This window comes from Colossoma macropomum, unplaced genomic scaffold (assembly GCF_904425465.1).
Source record: "Colossoma macropomum unplaced genomic scaffold, Colossoma_macropomum, whole genome shotgun sequence".
In the NCBI taxonomy this organism is placed as follows: domain Eukaryota; kingdom Metazoa; phylum Chordata; class Actinopteri; order Characiformes; family Serrasalmidae; genus Colossoma; species Colossoma macropomum.
The window spans coordinates 26,509,269-26,532,380 of NW_023494793.1; the positions used below are offsets into that span (position 1 = coordinate 26,509,269).

The window sequence follows — 23,112 nt, forward strand, 5'->3', positions numbered from 1 at the left end:
TTATTTTCCTTTGATGGTTTCCTTCGTCATACAAGTGAATTATTTTCTATCTACTCAGAAGTATCTCTTGAAAAATGAATAGCTTTTACTTAGTTGCCTTGTTGACTGGAAATTAAATAAATGAAGGGTGGTCTTTGACTCTGACTGCAGTGTATAGTATTAAAATGTATTTTTTGTCTTATTGGATGAGGGAGTGCGGTCAGGGTCGATTTCTGCATTTTGGACAGCCCTGGTCTGTCATGTTAGTGTGATAAAATCCAAACATTCAGAAGCTCAAATGTTGTAATTTTGATTTTTATTCAATTTGACAGTCGGAAAAGGAAGGTTTACATTGATAAACCAATGCAAGCAAAGGCTGAGAAAGGGAAAAAAAAATGTTTTGGACCACAATGTAACAATATAAGGGCAATAAGAGTATTTCAGTATTACTATATACATTATGCATGAATAGAAAATCTTCTAATGGCAATGATGTTCACATATATCTTTGTTTTAATATGGCATCAAATGAATTTTAGTTGAATATTCCCAAACAATTACTCAACGATGACCATGCAGTACACATATATTTGTATAATATTCAGATGTTTTTTTTACAGTTCCAAAAAAATGTACACTCAAAATACATCAAGTTTATCTATCACACATTTCATGTCACTGGACAGACACCACATATATACACGCACATTCAGAAGACACATCCGGCACTTTTCCAAGGTCCAGGTACCCTAAGTGGACTAAGCTACAGTTTGCTGTTAAGAAGAGAAAATGAGCCAAAAAAGACATTTCTTATAATAAAGATGTACATCACCATCATCATCATGTATTATTTATTTTACATGACGACACTGGCTGTTTACATGTACATTTTAAAGAACCAATGTAGGTGTACAACAGGAATACAACAATAAAACCTGTCTATGCGTTAAATCAAACAACCATTAGTTTTCGTCCTCTGTAATCCTCCTGTTTCTGTAAATCTCAGTGAGGAGTCACAGCATGTGTTAGATTGTAGGACAGAATGCTTGGAATTGATATATTACTCAGTACAGTATTTAAGACATTGGCTTCTCCCACCCCTATCAGGTTAGTCATAGCACAGACCTATTGCATTCTTGTAAATTTTATTTGAAAACATTGTAAAAATGTCTGTTTTATTTGTATAACATCTACCTTAATATAACATTGCAACAGCTTTTCATAACTGTAATGTAACAGTGACTCTTTAGTTGAGCTTGGAACAGAACTCTGCTGCCATCTTCTGGTGTTCTGGGAAACTGTCACTTGGTTGAGAAGACAACTGGTCAGCTGGGAATAATGTCACAGTTTCATGACAGGGTGAAAAAAAACAATAAACAATAAATATTAATTAAGAATTCTATTATTAAGAATGATGGCCTTGGCTTGCTTTGCTAACTATTTTCATTAACTAAGCACCTGGAATTCCTGGACTGGAAAAGAAATAGGATGAACGTTTTATAAATTTAAGAGTACTTTAAGAGGAGAAGTCAGGGTATAATATGAACATTTTATTGTCCACATCTTTGTTTAAAATATAGTTGGTAGAACATTTTTTGCAAGAAATCTATCAGTGTACTAATATGCAGTTCCTTATCAAACATCTGTTTACTATTAGGCTTTTGTTTAAACTGCTTTCATAATGATTAGGACTGGTTAAAAAATATGTGCACAGAATAAATTCTATATATTTTTTTTTATTTCTAATCATATATTACTATATATGAAAATACTTTAAAAGATTTGAAGTAGAAATGTGAGAAAACAGCAGTTGGTAAGCATGTATGGCTAAGAAGCGTTTGCTAAATGTGCATTAGCTGTATTCAGATAATATCCATATAGTGTCTTTGTTGGGATGCTGTGAATGTTTTTCTTTTAAAAATAATCTACAGATGCACAAGGGACGACAAATAAATCATAGGCTTTTGGCCCTTGTGCAATCACGCATATTACGTACGTCAGTGCACTATGAATGTTATTAACCATGAACTCTATAAAGCCATCTCATAGCTAACCACTTTATGAGTTCTGCGGTGAACCACTGTGTGCACGTGATGGACCTGGAGGATTGTGGGTAACAAAGTGTCCTACAGGGAGTGGGAGCAGACAGAGGTGTGCGATACAGAATGGAGACAAATTGCAGGCGTATCGGGCTCTACTGTTTCGCTATGTCGCCTTTCTTTAGAATGATCTGCCGTTGCCACGGCGCCAACTTAGTCTCGTCGTAGCCAAGAGTCCGTAGTCGCTCCAGTTCCATCTTCTCTTCGTTCTCCTTCTCAATCTTCAGCCGCTCCTCCTCTTTTCTGCCAGGTCACAGAAAAATCACACACAAACATGTTCAGTACAAACAGGAGATTGTAATAAAAATGTAACTCTGCATGTACACTACCATTCAAAGTTTGGAATCAACATTTTCAAAAATATAAACAAAATTGTTTGCAGATCAGCGTATAGTGTGATTTATCATATACTGGTCCTGTACAACTACACAGGTTTCAAGCCTTAAAAAATTAAGCAGTTTTAGATTTGTCCACAATGGTGAACAAACCTGAAGAGGATTCTAAAATGACTGAGAACACTGAACAACATCAAGAAGTAAAATTAAAAATAAATCTATTTTCCTCCAGAATTTTCATATTTCCTCAATAACCACATATTTAAAAAAATGACAATAATAAAAAATGTAAAGCAATCACTACTGTATATAATTCATTATTTAATGATCTTAAATACCCTTTGATGTGTAGGAAATAACAAAAATGATTAATATAAGAAGTCACTGCAAACTTGAATGGCAGTGTGAAGCATAACCGCTTAATCTTTAAGAAATTAAACACTACGCAGTGACAAACATAAATACTGTGCTGTGTAGAAGTCCGAGACCACCTTTCATTTAATTTATTTCCAGTCAAAACAGCCATTAGGTACAAGTTTATTTTTTAGGAAACATTTCTGAGGAGATTAGATGCAAGATAATCCACTTGCATTAAGGAAAGAGAACGTCAAAGGAAAATAAGTGAAAAAACTGGAGTTAAAAAAAAAGATTGAAATATAGAGAGAAAATGGAAGTCCTCACAACTGTGCCAAAGCTGTTAGACCACCAAAACTGTCACCATCAGATAAACAGTACCTACAGCTTTCATCTTTGAGAGATAGATAATCAAGCTCTACTCTTGCTTCAGATCTGAAAAACATTTACAGGTGTTTCTGTCCATCCTTCCACTGTGAAAATCAATGCTATGGTTCGAAAAGGATACGTAGCGAAAACAGACAAAAGAAAATTTGTGCTAGAACACCAAAACTGTACATCTGAGATGTGGAGTAATGTGTTATGGACTGACGAGCCTACATTTGAAATTGAGATTACTTGGGATTTTGAGAAGCAGGAAATGCAACCAACTTCAAAGACTGAACTTTGACGGTGTGGAAAATTATCCCTGTAGATTTCTTTGAAAAACTGAAAGCAGAACTCCTGAAAAGAACTGAGATAATAAAGGCTAAATACTAAATACTGTGTATTTTCTGTTAAATATGCTTTCTCTTTTTTTTCTTCTTGCTTACTGACCATTTTGACTGGAAATTAAATAAATAAAAAAGACTTTTGCACAGCACTGTGAATTATTTAAATACTGCAAGCACATAAATGCACATCATAAATGATAATAAATGAAAAAATACAGTTGGAAGTGTTAATGTAGTATCAAAATCATAGCAATCAGAACTGTTTTGTACTGTTTCAAGTGTTGTGTCATGTTAAAGTTTTGAGTGCAATGAAGACCAGTGTCTTTTTTGGTTTTTAAATGAAAATGAAAAATGACCTACATAGCACTCTTTTTTTGTATAGGATATATCTACCAGAATTTGTACATTCAGTACATTCAGTACTACGGTACTAGGTAATTTGGGCCACAACACTTGCCAATTTCTCAAATGACCAGAGATCATTACCACCCAAGTAAACTACAAGCACTTTTACTACTTTATCTACATCTACTGAATGTCTTACCTTTTCTGTTCCCTGCCCGTCCAGGTGTAGATAAGAGACATTAGAAGATTATACGTATATGAATTGCAGTGCATGCACTAACCTATGTGGGAAACACTACACAGAGATACTTTAGGACACACTGAAAGACAAGCAGAGAAATAATGTTTACTACATTTACATCTAGGGCACAAACTAGTCTATACAATCCAATTCTAACACTACTACTACTGTCACTAAAGATATAAACTGATTGGGTTCAAACAAAAACAAATCCCAAAAGGAAAAAGCTATACTAGCCTCCATTTCAACATAATGCTTTGCTCAAAAATGCTATCATGGCTAATAGTGAATGAAGCCAGTCGATACTATTTAGCATGATTTCTTTTGAACAATATGTTCATTCTCTTTTAGCAACATCAGTATTTTTGAGTGAAGTATTTGTTTAAACGCCAGTGCATATGGTATTTAATACTATTTGCCCACAGCCAGAATGTTAAAGGAGCAATCAGAAGCATTTTCATGGTTTTGACAAAACAGAACTTGATGTATTTGTGTAGAAACTTTTCCTGGACCTCAGGCCGGTGTGACTTTTACAGCCATAAATGATGTGCACATTGCAGATTGTTATGTATGCATGTAAATTACTTACATACATACGTAACAATCTGCATTATGCACATCATTTATTTTATGACATTGTCATGAAATCTTAAGGGAGCGTCACAATAATTGCTCCTTTAAATGAGTGTGGATCTCTTTAGACTAAGCAAATAAAAAAAATGAAACATGCCAGGGAAGACAAACCTTCCCTGCTTGACAATTTTTTTAACTCACTTCTCTTCATCCAGTTTCTTCTTCATGATATCTCTTCGCCAGGCAGGCATGGAAGCGAGGCGGGCGGCCTCCTCTTCAGCCTATCAGAAAGACAAAGAGAGAGCGCAGTCAAGTGAAACTTCAGCTGCTATTTACTAGCATATGCTACATCTGTGAGGTGCTGTAACAGAAGTGTGTGGTTTGTAAAGCAGGCTTCCTTGATTCATAATGGATTCAGGTTATCAATCAGGTCTTATTTGTTACTTCAGCATAACCACAGAGTGATTTCCTGTTTGCATAATTAATATTAACCTGTCATTTTCTGTATACGTGGTCGCGCAAATGACAAAGTGCTTCTTGTAGCTGTTATGTAAATGTAACTTTATTAGTGTAATATGTTTGGAATAAAATGAGAATGGATGGCAAATACCTAGAAAGCTGCACGGTATCATATTGGTTAATCTTCAGCAAACATTCGTCAACAGCTTACTTTCAAGAAAATAAACAGTTGTATGAAGTTGTATGAAATTTAATTGTTAGACATTACCATTCAGAAAATCAGAGTCAGAAAATACAGATTTTAATATTAATTAAAGTTGACATATTTTCAGTTTTGTAAGTCAAACAACCCTCTTGGTTCATTTTCTGAATGTATGTGACAGGCCCAGGCTCGAAGGTTCCTCAAAGGAATTATGGGAGAAAATGGAAGAAGAAAAGAGTTTTTAAAAATAATTCAGGTGAGCTCTGCAGTTCTATCAGCTGCTCTCTCTGCTTGGACGCAGGTGTCTTCAAACAGAAACGCTATCCCCTGCAGCCGTGCAGACTGTAACGAGAGGCCAGCACAGAAGGTAGCCATTTTGAACGTCTCATTTTCCCCTTGAAGTGGATTGATTACTCTAACTATGCTCCCACGGAGCCATTTCACTGGCAGAGTCCCCAGTATCCAGGTAAGCTAATCTACACCTTAATAATGAATTACTCCCCTGGGAATTTTAGACAAAGAAAAAAAAATAAGACCAAAAGAGAACAAATTAAGATGCTTGATTGATGAATACCCGGAGAAAGTGAATTCACCAGTTTATGTTACAGTCTCGACATTAAATTTATATACCTGGAAGGAACCTAACTGTTACGAAGCCTTGAATAGATGTGCCCTATCTATAAATAAGTAATTATGTTTGTTTACTTTATGGGAAGGCATGGGAAAACCCATGCACTGGACATTTTGTTGGCCCTACAGTTTGTGAGTCACATCAGGTATATGGTGCCCAAGACTGGGGCTGTGAACCAATGTTCTGCCCAACCTGAAAAAATATGTATACATGGCTATTTGAAAAACTAAAACATTAATAGTTCACTGTGTCATACTTGCTTTCTGATAATGTAAACATTATAGACCTGCACCACCAGAATTTGAGGAAGAGACAAACTAGCCAAAAAAATGTGACCAAAGAGAACAAAGCTGGCTTTTTCCAAAATTCAAATGCATTCTGAGAGGTCTATAGCATGAGTTTGAAAATTGCAGTGGCATGGATCATGACTGATAGCAATAATGCCCTACTTAATTGGTCCTACAAAAGAAATTCATCATTTTGCTGCTATTTCTATGCCCAGTACAGGAGCAACATAGCATCGCCAGCAGCGCGGTGCTGCCTGGGGCAGTAGAGAGTTAAGTGCCTTACTCAAGGGCACAACCAGGAACACGCTATCAGTTCTGGGATTTGAACCCAGAATCTTCCGGTTTGCTGTCTCATCTCTCCTACAATTAGGCTAACAACCATCACAGTTCTGATTTAAGTTCCTAAAGTCCTGAAGTCCTGAAGTTTTTGGTGTAGTTTCTCTTCTGAGATTTTCATTGCAGACATTACAGATTGCAATCTTGATGTTCTCTTCCACACTTTCCAAACAGCTGACATTTTGGCACGGTATAGCCGCATCATTCAAATGCAGCTTGTGTTTACCTAGCTGGCCAAAATAAATAAACAATTAAATAATAATCTGCCCGACTGCTAATAGCGTATTATGGCTTGAAGTAAATATTAACCAATTCCGATTGTGCACCCCTACTAAAACCCTGTGAAAACACATTTGTGTGCTATGTGACTGCCTGACTAACTGCTGCCAAGACAGTCTTTGCACGAGGCAACCTCCTTATGATGGTGCTAAGCTGAGGCAGCAGGTGACCATAAGAGGTTTATTTCAGCAAGCCCAGTGAGTTATTTTTACTGTCAGGTGACTACATTCAAACTGTAATTAGACTGTCCAGTATCCTCGATGACATTAGTGTGCAGATTTATCAAGCTCTTTTATCTATCTGGCTAATCAAAGTCATGTAATAGCGAAACTGGATTAGTTCTGTATTTTACATCTTACATTACATATGTTTTGTATGATATGCAAAAAATGAATTCACAAATGTTGAAATCTTGTTAAGTATTTAATGTGCTGAATTGTTAAATAAAAACAAAAAACACCTCTATGTGTGTTTTATTTATTATTGAAAAAAGAAACACTTCAAACAAACTGCTAAGCAAAATGAAACTTCACCTGCATGTTTCAAAAACAATTACCGTTGACAAAAAGCTGATTAAATGCCATCCAACTAAACAGTAAAAATATGTGAAATATCGCTAATCCTTAAACAATGACAGTAATTATTTGATTCAGTAAGGGATAGCTTATGCCCAGAAAGAGCTTATGTGCCCTTTGGTAACCCAAACACACAGCAAGAACACTTGAGGGTTCTGTGACAAGCATCAAATATCAACCAATGAGTATTAAGTGTGCATGTCGTAACTTATTTACTCTTTAGGAACAGTCCTTACCATGATCCCAATATAAGACTGAAATATTGCTGTTATAATATCACCTTAGTGGGCTATGCTTGCTTCTCATTTATATTGACAGTGCAGGTTATGCTTTTCTGTACCGAAAAGAAAGTTACTAACACATCAATTGCTGAAAATATAGTAAGATGCTCTTTAGCAAATTCTAGCAAATACTCATTACTCATTTGGGATGATGGGAAGTCATGTTCTGACATTGAAAAATGTGATATTCCAATTCACTTATATAAAAACAGTGACTTAAAAATAGAGCATTTAGAAAACCAGAAAACAAAATCTAAAATACACCCAAATTACTCAAATACATCCATGGATGACAAAGTAAGATATTGAGGTTTTCACCTTAGGTAACTCAATACACTTTCATGAATATAATTCACCACTATGGATTAATGTTAACATTACACTTTCTGTTTGTTTATCTTGCATCAAATATACTGATTACTGATACCGATCTGCATTTCTATCAAGTACTGCTCTAAATCATTGGGAAAAGACAGATTACTATATAATTCTATCTTTGAGACTCATGCATTTCACAATTCATTTAGTATTTTATCAGTCAAACATGAAATATCAACTGGAATTTTACTCATATTTGCCCAAACCTTGATAAGAGTATGATACTTTATCCAGTCAGCCTTTAAGTATTTAAGTATTTGAAATCAGGGAAGACGTTTTATTCTTTATCAGTATCAGGTTCAATTGAGTCACCTCAAACCTTCATCACATAACCTTACTTGGATGCTGGTTTTACAGTTTGCAGCAATATTCTGTATCTGCACAATTCTTATGCAATGAGAGGATCTTTTGATGAGATGCTGTTTCTCTCTAACTGAAACAGATTTTTCTTCCTCTGAAATGCCTTAATTCAGAACTTTTTTTTGCCCTATACAATTTTTAGTTAGCAGTCAGATATCAAACAACTCCGCTTCTTTTTCCTTCCAGAAGGCAAAGCTTCGCTCAATATATCTGATAATTTCCTCATTGCTGAACTCTTTAAGCTCATAAATAAGCTTTATGGAATCCTCATTTGGCTCTTCTGTAAATTTTGCTGGGTTCGGCTGTTCAGCATGAGAGCTGTTGGATTCACATGGGGGGCTTTCAACTGTCACTTGTACGGCTGCCTGTGCCTCATCCTGTGGCTGTGCTGCACTCGGTGCAGTTAAGTCTTGATTCAGTACCTGAATATCAGTACAGTCCTGTATGACAGACTCACTGGTCTGCTGTGCAATGTCCGTTGATATTTCCTCAAGGATATTCTCTGCTGTGTCCTTTACAGGCTCTTGTGTTAACTGTTGCTCAGAGTTCTCGACCAAGCTCTGTGAGGAAGCCTGTACCACATCAGATGAAGGAGCCTGTCCTGCATCTTGCTCTGTCTTTTCAAAAGTGTCTTGTTCTGATGAGGAAGGCATCACAGGTGCTGTCTCAGGTGCTTGTGGATCAGATGGAGTGCTCTGGACAGGTTGTATGACCTCCTGAAGTATTTCAGGAGGCAGAATCATCTTAGCTGCCTCCAGCAACCCTCCCCCCTCGGCAGTGTCACCAAAGTAGTTCAGTCTGATATCCTCAAAGCCATCTGACCAATCACGGTTCCCTCTCTCAATGCTTTCCATCACCTCACGGTGGAACTGGCGAATCACTTCCCAAGGGTGGGTGCCAAGTCGATCAAACATCTCGTAGCAAAGCAAGTGCCGAAACTTCCGTTCACTGCGAGACATGTTCATCTCAAGAAGCTGGAAGTAGCCAAGCATGAAAAGATCAAGGGTCAGGCTATCGTAATGGACCGGAGCTCCATTTATGTGGGGGAGGAAGTGCTCAGGCCAGTAGATCATCTGAGCACGGCTAAGACGACGAATCTGTCGTGAGGGTACCTGGCTCATAATGGTCCTCCAGTGGCCAAGGAGGTTCCCTACCACCTGCCTTTGTTTCATGAATAGCAGGAGGTCATCCTCGGTTTGCAAACTGTCATCCAACTCAAACTGATTATTGTTATACTGGGAGTGATTTTCCATGCCTGCGCCTAGACTCCTTTCTTTGGTTGAGTACTTGGGTCTGTAGGACTCAGTCATGGTGTACTTCCTCCAGTGCTCCAAAAAGAGGAACACAATCCTCTCCTTTCGCATCTCGATGGACTCCTGAACATAGCTCAGATCTGTCTGTACCTCCAGACTGCGTGTGAGGTGGTCTGCTTTTAGTGCAGGACCACTAGACAGAGGATGTGAAAGATTATCTATGCCTGTTTGTTGAACACCATTGGGCCCAGTGTATGTCAAAGATGCACATGATGCTGTTATAACCGGTTCATCCACTAATGCCAAGTTTGAGTCCTGCTCTAGCAGTAAACCTTCAGAAGCTTGAGAGTGGACTTCACAGGGAGTGAAGAGTAGCTCATCTTCCAAAATTGGCTCAGGGGAAAAACTACCCTCACTCACCACTGGAAGGGACCTTTTCCGTTTGTATACTCTGTTCATTTTTTCATCTTCATACTTTGACTGGCTCTGAATCTCATAATTGGCCTTCAGATTTTTCACTGACACACCAAACTGTTTGATCTCCTTCTCCACCTCCTCTCGGGTTGTAAAAGACTGTGACCGTCCAATATTGCCTGAGATAACAGACGCTGTCTGGACCTTTCCACCTTTCAGACCTTCATATGTATATCCTTGATTAATCATATCCAGGATGTCAATCTCCTTTCCACCTAAGGTAGCAAGGAGGATGGCCATGTTCTTGAGAAGTGTTGAGATTTTACTACACCAGGCAGGAAGGTCCTCTGCTTGCCCATGAACCTGTTTAGGGTTGACTGAGAAGTGCTCATGGTTCAGAGCGGCAGACACAGGAAGAAGTTGCTGTAACTCTTTCTCAAGCTGCTCCAACTCTTTCTCTACTTCTGTCACTTTGTGCATGACTTGCAGGTTCTCAATCTGTCTTTCAATGCGAATGAGATCACCCTCAGTCATCAGTTCACCAAACGGGCCCAGTATAGCATTGTGCACATGGGAGTAATGCCAGTCTTGGGCCTGGTAATATCCACTGGCAGCAAACTAAAGCAGGGTCAGAGGAGGAGACAGAGAGGGACAAAAACAGGGATGGATTGTTCTTCAGCCTGCAGGCCCAAGGCTTCTCACACATGCTTTTCTCTTCACCCCAAACTTTTCAAACCTTACATGGATTTAGTGGTGCAATGGTAACTGCATTATGAGTGGTCAGTGACTGAGATGAGAAGACGAGCTGTGACCTTTAGCAAACTGCACTTACTAAGGATGTTAATACAGCATGTTTAGTTTGAAAAATTAAGTGGAAAGCTTCCAATTTAAAATTCTTGAGAACTCGTCCTAGTTTACTTGTTTTGAATATTTTTGTCTTAATTAAGAACCTTAAGAGTCTTTAAGTCTAAGTATCTGTCATTCCACATGATTTCTCTATTTCACCAGCAGATCACTTGATACGAGTATTCTTGACAGTCAAGTGTCCCTGAATGCAAATATAAAAATTTGTGGAATGGAAGGTGATTCTAAATGGCAATGTAGGCATGAAGTGAATTGTGGAAAAGTACAAAAAAGGGAGAAAAGTACAAAGATGTAACTGCATTCCAAGACATCAGCTGCAGTGTGAGGGGGCCTTGCATCACACCACTGAATCCCCATGTAAAAACTTAGAGCTGCCATGCACCATCACCAATATCTATGTCTTACAACCACTTCAAAAATATCACAATTCTGCCTTGGGATGGTCACAGCAGCCCCAAAGTGCACACTGCATCACACTGTCAAAACCCAGCCAAATGAAGAAAAAACATGCACAAGACAGGAAAAAAATCATATTCATCTGTACTGCTTTAGTAATATTTGGATCTCAACCAGCAAACCACTCAGACCATTTAAACAGGTAAAGACTAGACCCTCTTGGTACTCATATTTGATGCTAATTACACAGATGAGGCATTATATTATGGTTGGAAATAACCACAGGTGGTTAGTTTACTCTATATTCAAGATAATTTGAAAGCAGCATTTTAAAACCTCTCACTTCTAAGCCCAAAGGAACAAATTAAAGCACGCATGGACAGCTGAAGTGGCTCATGTACCATACATGTCAAACATTAGGCCAATTTGTCATCAATTTGTCACCAGACAGTGACAGGTGTGTTTACTCAATATTTACAAAGAACAATCTGTCCTTGAGATCGTAGACCAAGTAAACACCACAAAGACACAGCTCTAGAGATGGCACAGTACCACTTTTTCTTTTCCGATACTGAAACTAAACGTTTAGTGTTGTCTGATATCAATACAGTCCAATATTTTTCCTTTAAAAACTACAAAGCTTTAAAATGAGGTATTTTTAATTGAAGCACAAGGCAATAGGCTAACGTTCAAACTACTCATAGACTTTACTAGCCCACAGGAAGAAATACACAGCTAACAACCTGACATCACACAGTGTGACTGAATGCTATGTTAGTCTAGGCTTGTTGCTCCAATATATGATGCAGCATTTTCTGCTGACATCAGCCTGATATCGATATGCCATCTCCAGCATAGGCCTCAGAATGGATGATCACAACATGCTCTTCTACTAAAACCGATCTGATCATGTTACCCACAAGCAAGGGTCAAAGCGTTGTTCAGTCACAATTTTAATTGCATTTCTTATATTAAGCTCCCCTTGAGCCTATGATCAGTCTTGCAATAGAGGTTAACAGCAATGGTATACTGTAATACTGTAATGTATACTCTAATGTAATTTTCTTTTCTTCTTAATACCAGCTTTAATGTGAGCTTCTCTCCTCTTACATGATCCATTATTTAAGTATGCCACATCACAGTTCTTAAATACTGAACCTTTTTCAGATATTAAACAAGCAAGCATATTTTTACTTCACAACACCAGAAGTTACTAACTTCACACAAGTGAAGCTTAATCATGAACGAGAAGAGAACTAGTGTAACACAAAATGATGTCTTTGCAGCAAAGATATCATTTAGTGAGAAAAATGCACACTAAATAATCACAGCAAAATATCAAATACACTATCCTCCATGCAGTTATTAGAGTTGGGATCGCTGATATGATCTAGATTGACAGATCATGATTTTGATATGTTATATAAGGATTTCTTCAAAGCAAATTAGCAAAATTCAGTACATGAACATCTGAAATGTGCCATGGAACCACAGGAGGATAGCTACCATTAAGCTGACAATGTGACTTCCTTAGCAACTGTATCCACTGATACTTAAGCAAAGAATGATCAGAGGATACAAATGAAATAATAATAATCTTTACTATAAACTGAGATTGTTTATTCAAAGAAAAAGGTAATTATGCCATATGTTGTTATCCTTAAGCATTGAAAGGGGCTTTTATCTTTGATATAAGTGTTGCTAAGGTACAAAGACACATTTTTATCTCACAAAAATGTATAAAATGATTAGCCAATTTACTCACCTTTTTCTTGTTCTCCTCTTCCTCTTGCATCTTCACTTGCAACTTTCTCACCATCACCTGCCTCTTCCACTCAGGGATGGCTCTGCCCTGTTCATCATGGGTGGGCACAAGGGCCTCTATATCCACCAGGCTAGATTTGCGCATCTGAGCTGATGCACCATTGCCATTGACGACTGTGGGTAGCAGATCGCAGCTCTGTGATGTGGACAGGTTCCGAGGGGAACCACCACGGGCCGTGGGAGAAATGGACGTGGGTGGCGGGGATGTGGGCTTTGGTGATTGGACTGCATTGGGCTGAGGCTGGGGTTGAGGCTGGGGTTGAGGCTGGGGTTGAGGCTGGGGCTGGGGCTGAGACTGAGGTTGGGGCTGAGATGCGGGCTGAGATTGGGGCTGGGATTGATTTTGAGGCGGTGACATTGGGCGTTCTCCCTAGAAATGTAAATGGAATCAGTGGAATTAGAAAACTGAATATGGATCACAGATAAATGGAGTAATTCAAAATATTTCAGTTGTCGAAATATAGAATTTAATAAAAATTATTACTGCTAGAAATGACTTCATATTGTTTATAACAGTATACAGTGATATTGATACAGGTGATATTTCAAGACAGTGACAGACCATCACATAATGCCCATTAAACAGCAATGTCTCTACTGTGATCAGCCCTTTTAGTCATTTACTGGGTGTTTCAGATTGTTTAAAAAAAGTTCACCATACATAAAAGTAAATAACTATTAAGTTCTAAAATAAAAAGTAATAAAAAGTAAGTAAGGTAATACGAAGCAATAGTCAACAGTCATTTCTGGAAATGTGGCTTCTGTTTGGTTAACATTTACAATACTTTGGTGTGATTTTAAAAGAAAAAAAAAAACAATACAAAATGTCCAGTCAAAACCAGCTATTTAGGTTTGTAGGTAAGTCTTTTAGCATATAGTAGCAGTACACAGGAAGCATAGGTTCATTAACCTTATTAATGCAAACTTAAATACCATTCAAATACTGTGAAACATTTGTAAAGTATTGTGATACTGAATTTTATAAATACTGCCAAGCCCTATTTCATGGTCTATAACAAAACATATATAACTTAATGATTTGTTGACTTTCCTTTTTGTTTTCACATTTTTAGATGTAGGGCAAACAAGAAATAGAGAAGTAATCTGTACAGTTTACTGTTTTCATTGTGTTCACAGTTAATAAATCAAGCAATCAAGCATTCATGATGGTAAAAAGCGAACTGTTATCTACTCAACAGCATGATTGTGTTGTTCTGGACAAAGGACTAGTTGACAGGTCATAAATTTGTCTTCTATATTGGTCTCTCATTAGCTAGACAGTGATAAAATCATGCTTGGCAAGATCTGTTCATTGTGTATCCAGATCTTCTTTGAATGTTGAGCAACTAGCACTTTTTCCAGTGCCAAAAATTCTAAGTACAGCATACGAATATATCCTTAAATTACATGCATAAAAGTGCAATGATGTAAACAGGATTACTTATATACATTTCAGACAACTTTTAGAAATATTATACGTATTTATTATTCAAGTTTTATACTGCAATATATATGTATATGTACTGCATTTGTAAATGGGAATTTTAATGTCATCTTTGGACACCAATTGGATATTTGTCTGGTTGGTCTTTTGTTACTAAGAATGCACATAATGTTACTAACCCAAACAGCATGCATAACTAACATAATCTTATTTACTCAAACAAGAAAACCAATGCCTATACTTAATATGTGTGCATATGGTACACAGTAGGTGTGTCAAAATGGTGTACCAGATAGTCACATCAGTGCACAGTTCAGGGTTTTCCCCTTTTCTAATGCACCATATGCAACACATAATGGGTTGGATAACTAACGAATGAGGTTAGAGATATATACCTCTCTTAAATATTTTCTTATTTCCCCCTTAAAATCCCAGGCTTATTATGTACTAAGACTTACTATTCCGCAATGCAAACTGGTGGAGCTATTCTTAGATCATAGAATTGTGTAATAAAACCTTGGGCCTATCATAGTGTAATAGTAGTGGAATAGTGTAATAAAACCTTGGGCCTATCAGTGGTTTTTCAGGGGTTAAACCTTATTAAATCTTACCTGTTCAATGTAAGTTATCTGTATTATTGCTATTAAATTAAAGGGAAATCTTTGCTTTTGATTCATTATTGGATGTTACAAATGCCTTTTCATCCTCAAATTAACTGAGCAATGCAAATTAACAGAAGATCAGCACCACACGTGTAGAAATTGTGTAGTAATTGGTCAACACCTACGTTGTTCCCTGCAGTGCCACTGTTGGAGAAGACAGTTGTGTAGCCTTTACTGTGAGGTGTGGGCTTCAGACTCTTCCCAGCTTTAATTTCGGCCAGAAGCTCAGAGTTATCTCCAGTGGGGGACATCATGTTGAAGGATTTAGTGCCTAAGACAAAGACAGAGGGAATGTGAGACAGATAAGAGCAGAAGAGAGAGAGTGCAAGCGAGAGTGTCCCAGACAATAATCGCCTAAAAAAAACACTCAATAAGTTGAAAATACAAGGACAACAATAAGATACAAACTGAATGAAGAATTATTCAAATTAATCTAACTTTTAAATAAAGCATTTAAAAAAAGCACAGTAGTTTACAGCTGTAATTCAACTTTAGATTGTCTCAGAACTGTAAAGAGGTGCCTCTCTATTATTGTTCAAACACACTGAGAAATGGTTCTGAAAACTGGTAGAGAAAAAAGGATGTTTGGAAGACATGTATAAGCTCTAATCGTTGTATGTGCTTTGCATATGCCAAATTGCATGACATAAAAGTGGATAGCTGAGTTGAACTGATTTTTCTGTTTACAAGAAAAAACTATAAGTAATATAAATTTATTTAAATCAAACAAACATAAGAATGTTAAATCACTGTGCAAATGATAAAGAATACGCTTTTCTCTAAAGGGTCAAATTAATCTTGATTCAATGCAAGATTAAATCATAATCTGCTTGCGAAAGTGCATTCAATTCCGCAAGTTTTAATCACATTATTCAATTCCAAGTCTGGAACAAAGAACACTTGTCTACGCCTGCACTGTACTCGGAACCTAAAATCCTAAAACAATGTACAACTGTGCTACACATTCATTTTGCAGTTTACATTGTTCTTTATGTGTAAAGAGAATTATAATATGACTACAAAAAAGTTAAAGGTTCTCAAAATTAAAGTTTCAGTAAAGGACTGAGCATATGTGTCCCATAAAAACAAGCAAAAATCAATATGCCAAAAGCAAAGGAATCAATTTAAACTAAAACTTAATGTTATTTGATTCTTCACACACTAGCATTTTATGAGGACATCAAACTCTAAAACTTAATTTTACACAATTCCATCTGTTCTCACGCAAGAAAATAAAAGCTCTGATATTATGAACCAAAAACTGTACATCACCTGTAGATTCTGACTGAGCTCCTCTGTGACTTCTTGAAGGTGCGCACTATCTGTCTTTCATAACGAACGCTAGAATAAACTAAAATGTTTAGCTGTAAAGCTTTGCCTCCACTTCCAGCTCAAACCAGCAACTGCCTGTTTTGGTGCGTCTCGCCGTCTCTCTGCCTCTGCCTCTGCCTCGCTCCCTCTCCCTCTTTCTGAAAAAAGCGAGCCTGGTCAGTGCAGGCCCACTGCAGTCGGGGAAACTCTAAAGAGATCAGCGCTAATCGACTTGGACAGTGAACTACTGCCAAATTGGAAGTGGATTTTAAGTCTACTCTCTAACCCCAGACTCCCCTCTTCTACATTCTCACTGGCTTCCCCCCCCATCACACCCCTCTTTCACTCATCCTCTCATCACCTCTTTTCACCTCATCTCTGTTCCACTTTCCCTTCACCACTACCATCCCTACAGTAACCCCCTCCTCACTTAACAAAGCACACTAAGTAGCTACACTGAGGGGGATTAGTAGAAAAGACCTCAAGCATAGTGTCAAACCGTGCCATGGAGAAAAGTCGGATACACACGCACACACACCTCTTACACACACAAATACGCCCACATACATGCTCAAATAAGAGTCGGACAATCAGCTTGACCAAGCATGCAACATACACGTATACATTTACGTCCACATAGAATTTTTAAAAGTACATTTCAAACACATCCACACGCCAGTCACAATACACAATACCTTCAGCCTTGACATCCTGATAAATCTTCATGGTATAACTTAAACAGGGCCTAACAGAAGTGGTGCCCAGGATCCTCACGACAGATGTGTGTGATGTGGTATGATCTGAAGTGACTGACTGTAGAGGGCGTGGTGGAAACCCGACCGATGAAGTCAGGGTTCAGTCACCAAGGTTGTCTATGACGACAAACTCTCTGACACTGTTTGCAGACCATTATACTAGCGCCCGACTGATGCAACGATTTTGCCATCAATAATACCGATTTAAAGGCACAATAGTAGTGATAACAGATAATGGCTATTATAGGCTGAACTGTTGTGCCTTTACTGACAATGCGTTGCAATGACACTGGTTGATGTAAATATCAAATACAAGATACAAGATCAAATATCAAAGTTCAGGACTGTCAGTTCTTGACAAGTGTCAAGTCATATGAACAGCATAAACTCACAAAGTATTACAAAATACTATACAAATCCAGAACAAGCCACAAGCCACTTATAAATAACCTTAAAAGGTCACTGGCACGCTCTACATTTTTGGTGCCCAAACCTATTATATTCCTTAATAATAATAATTATAACAATTTATTCTACAACACATTTTCAGTGCTTGAAAATAAAATTCATTTTAGCTGTTCATGTCTTCCAAAGTCTACACATGTCAGGTGGTGCAACTGTACAACCATTTATGCAGATTTAGTATACCAAAAAAAGGAGTAATTAAGTCTAAATTCTAAATTCTAAATTAATTAGCTTGGCTTGGTTTTATGTTTGAAGCCTTTAAAATCACAACATGTGGCAAAATAGGATCATTTCAAAGTATAACTCTTTTTTGTCCACAAATTCTGATTTCCTCAAAGGTCACATGGTACAACTGTTAACAAACAACTTTTATGCTGACATGATTTCAAGTAAGAGTGGGCGTATATATTACTATATATTTAAATTTATAAAAATCAAATCTGTTTTTCTTGTATAAAATAAGAAACATTATCAGCAGGATTTAAGCCAACTATAAATTTGCAGTCTCTTATATTGACTTTTTTGTTTATAAGCCGAAACAATGTATCGGTTGGGCCAGCTTTATACCTTAATATGCTGTGACTTATTTGGCATCTTTGTGAAAAAAGAGTTTGAGGAAACAACAGTAAGACTATGTAAATAATGTTAGCTAAGCTGAAATGTAAGTTAGAATTATCACTATAAATTTAGTTCACAAGTATCACATCATTAAAGGTGACAAACTAAAGATGCGGAATAAGCATACTGCAACAGGTCTTAGTGATCGTAACCACACCAGCTATAGTGAGGATCCCGTAGTGTTGTATGGAAGAAAATGTATGGCATTGACCTATATCAGAAATAGTTTGTGTCTCACAATTAAACCACATACAATAACTAAACCAAACAGATAAGTACTTTCAATGTGCAAGAGATCCACTCTGAACAGAGAAAATATATTACAAAATCATGCTTATGGCTTCCCAAATGAAGTGAAAGTAGAAAGCTCATGTCATCCAAATGTCAAGTTTATAGCAAGATTCGTGGAGCCTATATTATATTGAGGTGGCAGTAATTCAACAGGAAGGACACACACATAAATACACACACAAACACACACATGGGAGAGAAGTGTGGTCTGGTGGGACATAAATACTCACTCTTCCTCTGCCGGAGTGATTCTGGAGCAGGAGTGACAGAAGCGGAGGAGAGATTCTCTCCTTTAGAGCGATTGCATAGAGAAAAAGAGGAAGGAAAGTGGACAGAGTATGGGCAAAAGAGAGATCAGCAGGAAAACCAAATTAAAGAAGTCCAAGTTTAAGGAATCAAAAGATGGAATGTAATGAGCGGTGGAGGAAAAGAAGGAGAGACACAGGTACCCCAGTAAATACGTGTTGTATGAGAAATGTCAGGAGGAGGGTGGGTGAACGGAAGGTGGGGTATGAGAACAGAGGAGTCAACACAAAAAAGGCAAAAAACAAACAAAATAACTAATTAGTGAATGAAACAAATTCTGTAAAATGTATTTAGGCAAAAATATATGTTTGGCGATGTACAGTTTGCTGGAGATGAAATTTTCTGTAAGCTGCACATGCCGTTTTAATAAAAGGGATTTGGCACTGAAACTCTGAAATGTCATGAATAGAGGTAAAGTTCTGATTCTTTAGGAAATTATTCCAATTTCCAAACTTCACTACTACTTTGTTATTTTCATACAATTTAAAACTAGTTCAATTTTATTGTGGACAAAAATCTGAGGATATTAAGTATCATTATAATCAATCATAGTCAACTATAATATTCCAAAATTGATGCATTAGTATCAGTATCTTCAGATCGATGATGCATTTCTACATCCCTGTTAAAGCATCATGCACCATTACATTTCTTCTTTCGTATTTTAAAGTCCACAATCTCAAAAAGAAGTTACTTTAATATTCACCATTACTTTGTCACAAAATGCATCTTGTCTATTATTTCTGAGTGGTTATTTATTGGTGTTTGATCACAGAGTTTCTTATATTGCTCAGGTCCCACCTTAGTCCAATACATTACATCCAAGTGTAATGAATTGTCTGTTTGTAACAATGCCCTTTTGCTCATACATGCCTCCTAACCACTAAGTAGACTTTGTTGGCTGTCAGTCCGCTGTATACATCCTGCTCAGGTTCTCACTGCACAGCCCAGCCACAACAGATTTGTCTAAGGCAGGGGTGTCCAATCTTACCCGTAAAGGGCCGGTGTGGCTGCTGGTTTTCATTCCAACAAAGCAGGAGCACATCTGATCAGCTTTTGAAGACTGAGGCCAACTGATTAAACAAGTGGAATCAGGTGTGTTCCTGCTTGTTTGGAATGAAAACCTGCAGCCACACCGGCCCTGTGTGGATAAGATTTGATACCCCTGATCTAAAGCAAAGGTTTCCTGGCACACAAATGGATAGTGTAACGCCACAGTAATGCAGGCAATACAAAGCAGTGTATTTTGTTGACATAATCCTGACTTGAAGTACTCACTAAGAATGTTACCCACAGCCAGAGACATGTCAGATGTCTTTTGGAAGTGGAGCAATTAAGTAAATGGCAGAACACTAAACCCGATTTCCAGGTAACGGTAGACCCTGTGCATTAATTTGTAAAGAGATATCTGAAAAGAGCAACCTGGGTGCTCTCATGTTAACAGAGTGAATCTTTAAAAGATTTACACCGTGTGTCTACTGGAGTTTACGTCAAATACTTTACACGCTGTGGATGATTTCACTGAATTCAAACTATACGACCATCACTAGATTGCTTCATATTCATAAACAGATAGCTGGCAATCAGAACTTGGAAGAGCTGGCCCTGAGTTAAGCACAGCTGACCACTTGTTGACCCATGGAAGTCATCATTATAGCTAGCAGTAATTTTGTAATTTTTATCACTTGCCGCTCATTGAAATTAGTGACAAAAATGGATTCTAAACTTTAACAATAACACATTTGTGTCAATAAATTTTAATTTGATGAAAAAGTATAGTTGTGTGTACTAGGCCTGGGCAATAGGACGATGTAATTGAATATCGTTGATGAAGGACACGTAACCTGATGGTGATGTGTAAAAGGCAATGATTGCCATTTTGGTAAAAGAACGGAGAGAGATTTAGAGAGAACTAATTTGCTGTTGAAAGCTTGAAAAATATGTTGGAAAACTGGGTTCTTGTTCAAGAAGTGTGCAGGCTCAGGCACCAGTAGACAGTTTCACAGAGAGAGAGAGGTAATTGAGATTTTTTATTTTAAAAATATTGTGGTAATTATTTTAAGATACCGCCCAGGCCTAGTGTGTACAGTCTTGTTTTGTGGAAACATCCTTTACAATTTTGCCATAATTTTGTCATTGACTAGCAAGTGCAGACTCGAACAGAATTCTCTCTAAGCTAGGTGTAACTGACAAACTATATAGAGTATGTCAGCATTCACAGTGTTACCACTTTGCTTTACAGTATAAATCTTGAGCACAGACACTCAACACTTAACGATGCTATGGAATCCCTGTAAATCTGTAGAATGTGCACCACCACACCGTGATTGCCTTAACTAAGTTTTTACTTAATAAGGCCATACTGAGAGCTTTACTTCAATTTAATGTGGTACTAATAGACTCCTAAGAGTAATAGATTCTCAGCAGCTTACACAACATGACTGCAGCCATATACTCAATGTTCAGCAATAGATTTTGATGTGACTTATCCTCAAAACACCCAACTGTTACCAATTCCTAGCATAAAATGCTCCAGCTATATTGTTAGTTGTAAAAAGGTATAGTATGAAAATGGAAAAAAACAAAAAACAAAACATATATATATATATATATATATATATATATATATATATATATATATATGAAATATAGTCAACATATTTTAATAATTCCTGAACAGCTTTGTTTGACACTGCGGGCCCTAATAAGCCCATTAAACCCATTTCTATGGCATTTGTCAATACAGATTGAATGGAAGCCTAAAGTCTACAAGAAATTACAGACTATCTTCTCCTGGGTATGCTATTCACAATGTAAACACAAAATATGACAGAAATCCGGTTCACTATTTATGTGTTATTTTTATTACACTTATTGAGCAAGACCTCTCGTATGCTTACATTTTTTAAAAGTAATAGGCCTACATCATATCTGAATTACTGTAAGTAAAACAGTTTGCAGAGTTTACAATCCATCTTCTTAGAAACATATTCACAAATTTATGTGTGCCCACATTTCTTTTTCATGTGGTGTCCTCGCTGCTCTTTAGTGCCCAGTGCACGACTGATGCACGCACTGAAACTGAGATTTTTACTCCCAAAAGTTTCTTATTTGTTCATTTTCATTTGAAAAGATTTCACCACTGAGTAATGAAAAGGTTTGTGACTAAATCTGATGCTCAATGTTCAATGAAGCCTGGTGCCCAACTACACCACTACTGATTCTTTGAGTGGAGAAACCACTTCAAAATGGTGTGTTCATCTTCCACCTGTCTGATGACACATCCATGCGTCCCCTTTGCTAACTATTTCACCCCTGCCCTTGCTTCAAATATTAAAGAGAAAGAAACAGAGTGGGAGAGGGAATTAAGAAGAGTAAAGCACTAAAATTGTGAGAGAATAGGCTGTAAGTACAGCAACTGTACATTTATAAAAGGAAAACACCAAACAGTGACTCGAGGGAAGAGCTGAGGTGGGTGGTTGATGTAGAAGAGTCAGAGAGTACTCACTGCTTGAAGAGGAGGAGAGGCGACGATGGCTGGAGGCTCCTGAAGCAGTGGTATTGTTCTGGGGAGGTGTGGGGATCTCCGAGGGGAGAGGAGGTGGAGGAGGTGGAGCTGGGATGGGGTTTGTGTTGCTGCTGGGTAGAGGAGGAGGAGGAGGTGGTATGGGCAGCTCCTCGGTGGCTCCTGTTCCATTCTCAGGAGCAGGAGTAGCATCTGCAGGCTCCTCCAACAGCACAGAACCCTGCAGGAGGGATGCCTTCATTTTACTCCCAAATCATGCCAAATGAAACAGAGCTGAGCTGGACAGTCTTTATTCATAACTTCTAACACGGCTAGTAGTGAATGGCAGCTAGCGAGGGCCAATTACTATTAAGCAACTCAGTTTCGGTTAATGTTAAAATGACCTAAACAAGATTTAAAACAAATCATCGGTGTCAAAAAACAATGTCTTCATTTTTTTCAATTTTGACATTTCAGCATCACAGTAGCTGTTTTTTGTGTTGTATGAAAATGTCATGATGAACAGACCAGTAGAAATGCACCAAAATGACTTAGATTAAAATTTTTTTTTATATTA

General features: G+C 37.5%; 1 protein-coding gene across 7 annotated transcripts in view; it reads right to left on the bottom strand.

Moving 5' to 3' along the window:
* Positions 1-286: 286 nt before the first annotated feature.
* espn (espin) overlaps positions 287-23,112 on the bottom strand; it is a 64,962-nt gene continuing 42,136 nt past the window's right edge. For 2 of the 7 annotated variants that reach the window (XM_036578996.1, XM_036578991.1), the window contains 6 exons: positions 22,539-22,776; positions 15,410-15,555; positions 13,120-13,548; positions 4,841-4,920; positions 4,025-4,036; positions 287-2,321 (listed from right to left, as the gene is read on the bottom strand). In XM_036578996.1, coding sequence (XP_036434889.1) covers positions 2,174-2,321; positions 4,025-4,036; positions 4,841-4,920; positions 13,120-13,548; positions 15,410-15,555; positions 22,539-22,776 — 1,053 coding nt within the window. In that variant the 3' untranslated portion in view covers positions 287-2,173. The other 5 variants (XM_036578990.1, XM_036578992.1, XM_036578995.1 and 2 more) reach the window with 5 other exon arrangements.